The sequence below is a fragment of the Mastomys coucha genome, unplaced genomic scaffold (genome assembly GCF_008632895.1).
Source record: "Mastomys coucha isolate ucsf_1 unplaced genomic scaffold, UCSF_Mcou_1 pScaffold12, whole genome shotgun sequence".
Lineage (NCBI taxonomy): Eukaryota > Metazoa > Chordata > Mammalia > Rodentia > Muridae > Mastomys > Mastomys coucha.
Window position 1 is genome coordinate 33,894,769 of NW_022196894.1, and position 965 is coordinate 33,895,733.

Below are 965 nucleotides of genomic sequence, written 5' to 3' on the forward strand. Positions count from 1 at the left end.
GATATCCCACACTCTTGCCACACTGTCAAAATATGAATCAAATTATGAAGGTTTGATTTGGGATCAAGGTTTTTCCTGAAGTGCATCCACTCACCTTGTCAGCAATCTCCTGGATTTCTGGTGTGGCAGGTCTGGCCTCCGACAAGCCTCCCTTTATTTTTAAGGTGTTTGGATTCATTGCTGGGCAGGGTGCTGAGAAGAAATGATCCTGCAAGCACAGGTACTCAGGGTTTTAAAGGTATCTGTAAACTCCGCCTCTGTAATGTACTATCTCCACAGTATCAGAGGAAGTAGGGAAATGAGTGTGGCCTCAAGCAAATCTTACTGCAACCATGAGAAGAAATGCTGAGTGGAGTTGTGGGGGAAATGAGGTGGGGGAATTGAGTAAGCATGTGTGCACAGGACTCAGGTGTGGTGAGCATGGTTCCTCCCTACACTCTGTGTGCCAAAACTGTCATCTTGTTGTGTCATAGGAGGAAGGACATGTATAACTTGACTTTCTAAATATGTTAACACTTGAGAAGTTCTTTAAAGAGAATACTTAATAATGTCAAGGCTGGTTGCTTAAGTTGCACTCACTTTATAATGTCAACAAAAATGTCTACAGTGGTTTTTACTTGCAGTTTCAAAAATGTTTATCGCTACACATGGAGAGTCCCATGGGAAACACCTTCATTTCATCTGCTGCTGTTGTTGTTTTTTTTTTTTGGTGTTTTTTTGGAAATTAATAAATAACAAATAAAATAAAAATAATTGTCTAAGTAAAGGTTAACAAAATACTGAGTAATGATGGAGGAAAACAGTTATTTCAAGAATGTTTCTTTATTGATAGCTGCATCTTGTTACAATGAAAAGGATAAGATGACATTGGGATTTGCTGTTTAGAAGTAGGACAACTTGCTGGGCGGTGGTGGTGCACACCTTTAATCCCAGCACTTGGGAGGCAGAGGCAGGTGGATTTCTGA

General features: G+C 40.2%; 1 protein-coding gene across 1 annotated transcript in view; it reads right to left on the reverse strand.

The window, feature by feature from the left end:
- Positions 1-312, reverse strand: part of LOC116086396 (stefin-3-like) — a 4,910-nt gene extending 4,598 nt beyond the window's left edge. Inside the window, exon 1 of the mRNA XM_031364683.1 lies at positions 95-312. Within this exon, the coding sequence (XP_031220543.1) occupies positions 95-178 (84 nt within the window). The 5' untranslated portion in view covers positions 179-312. The remainder of the gene's footprint in view (positions 1-94) is intronic.
- Positions 313-965: the final 653 nt, after the last annotated feature.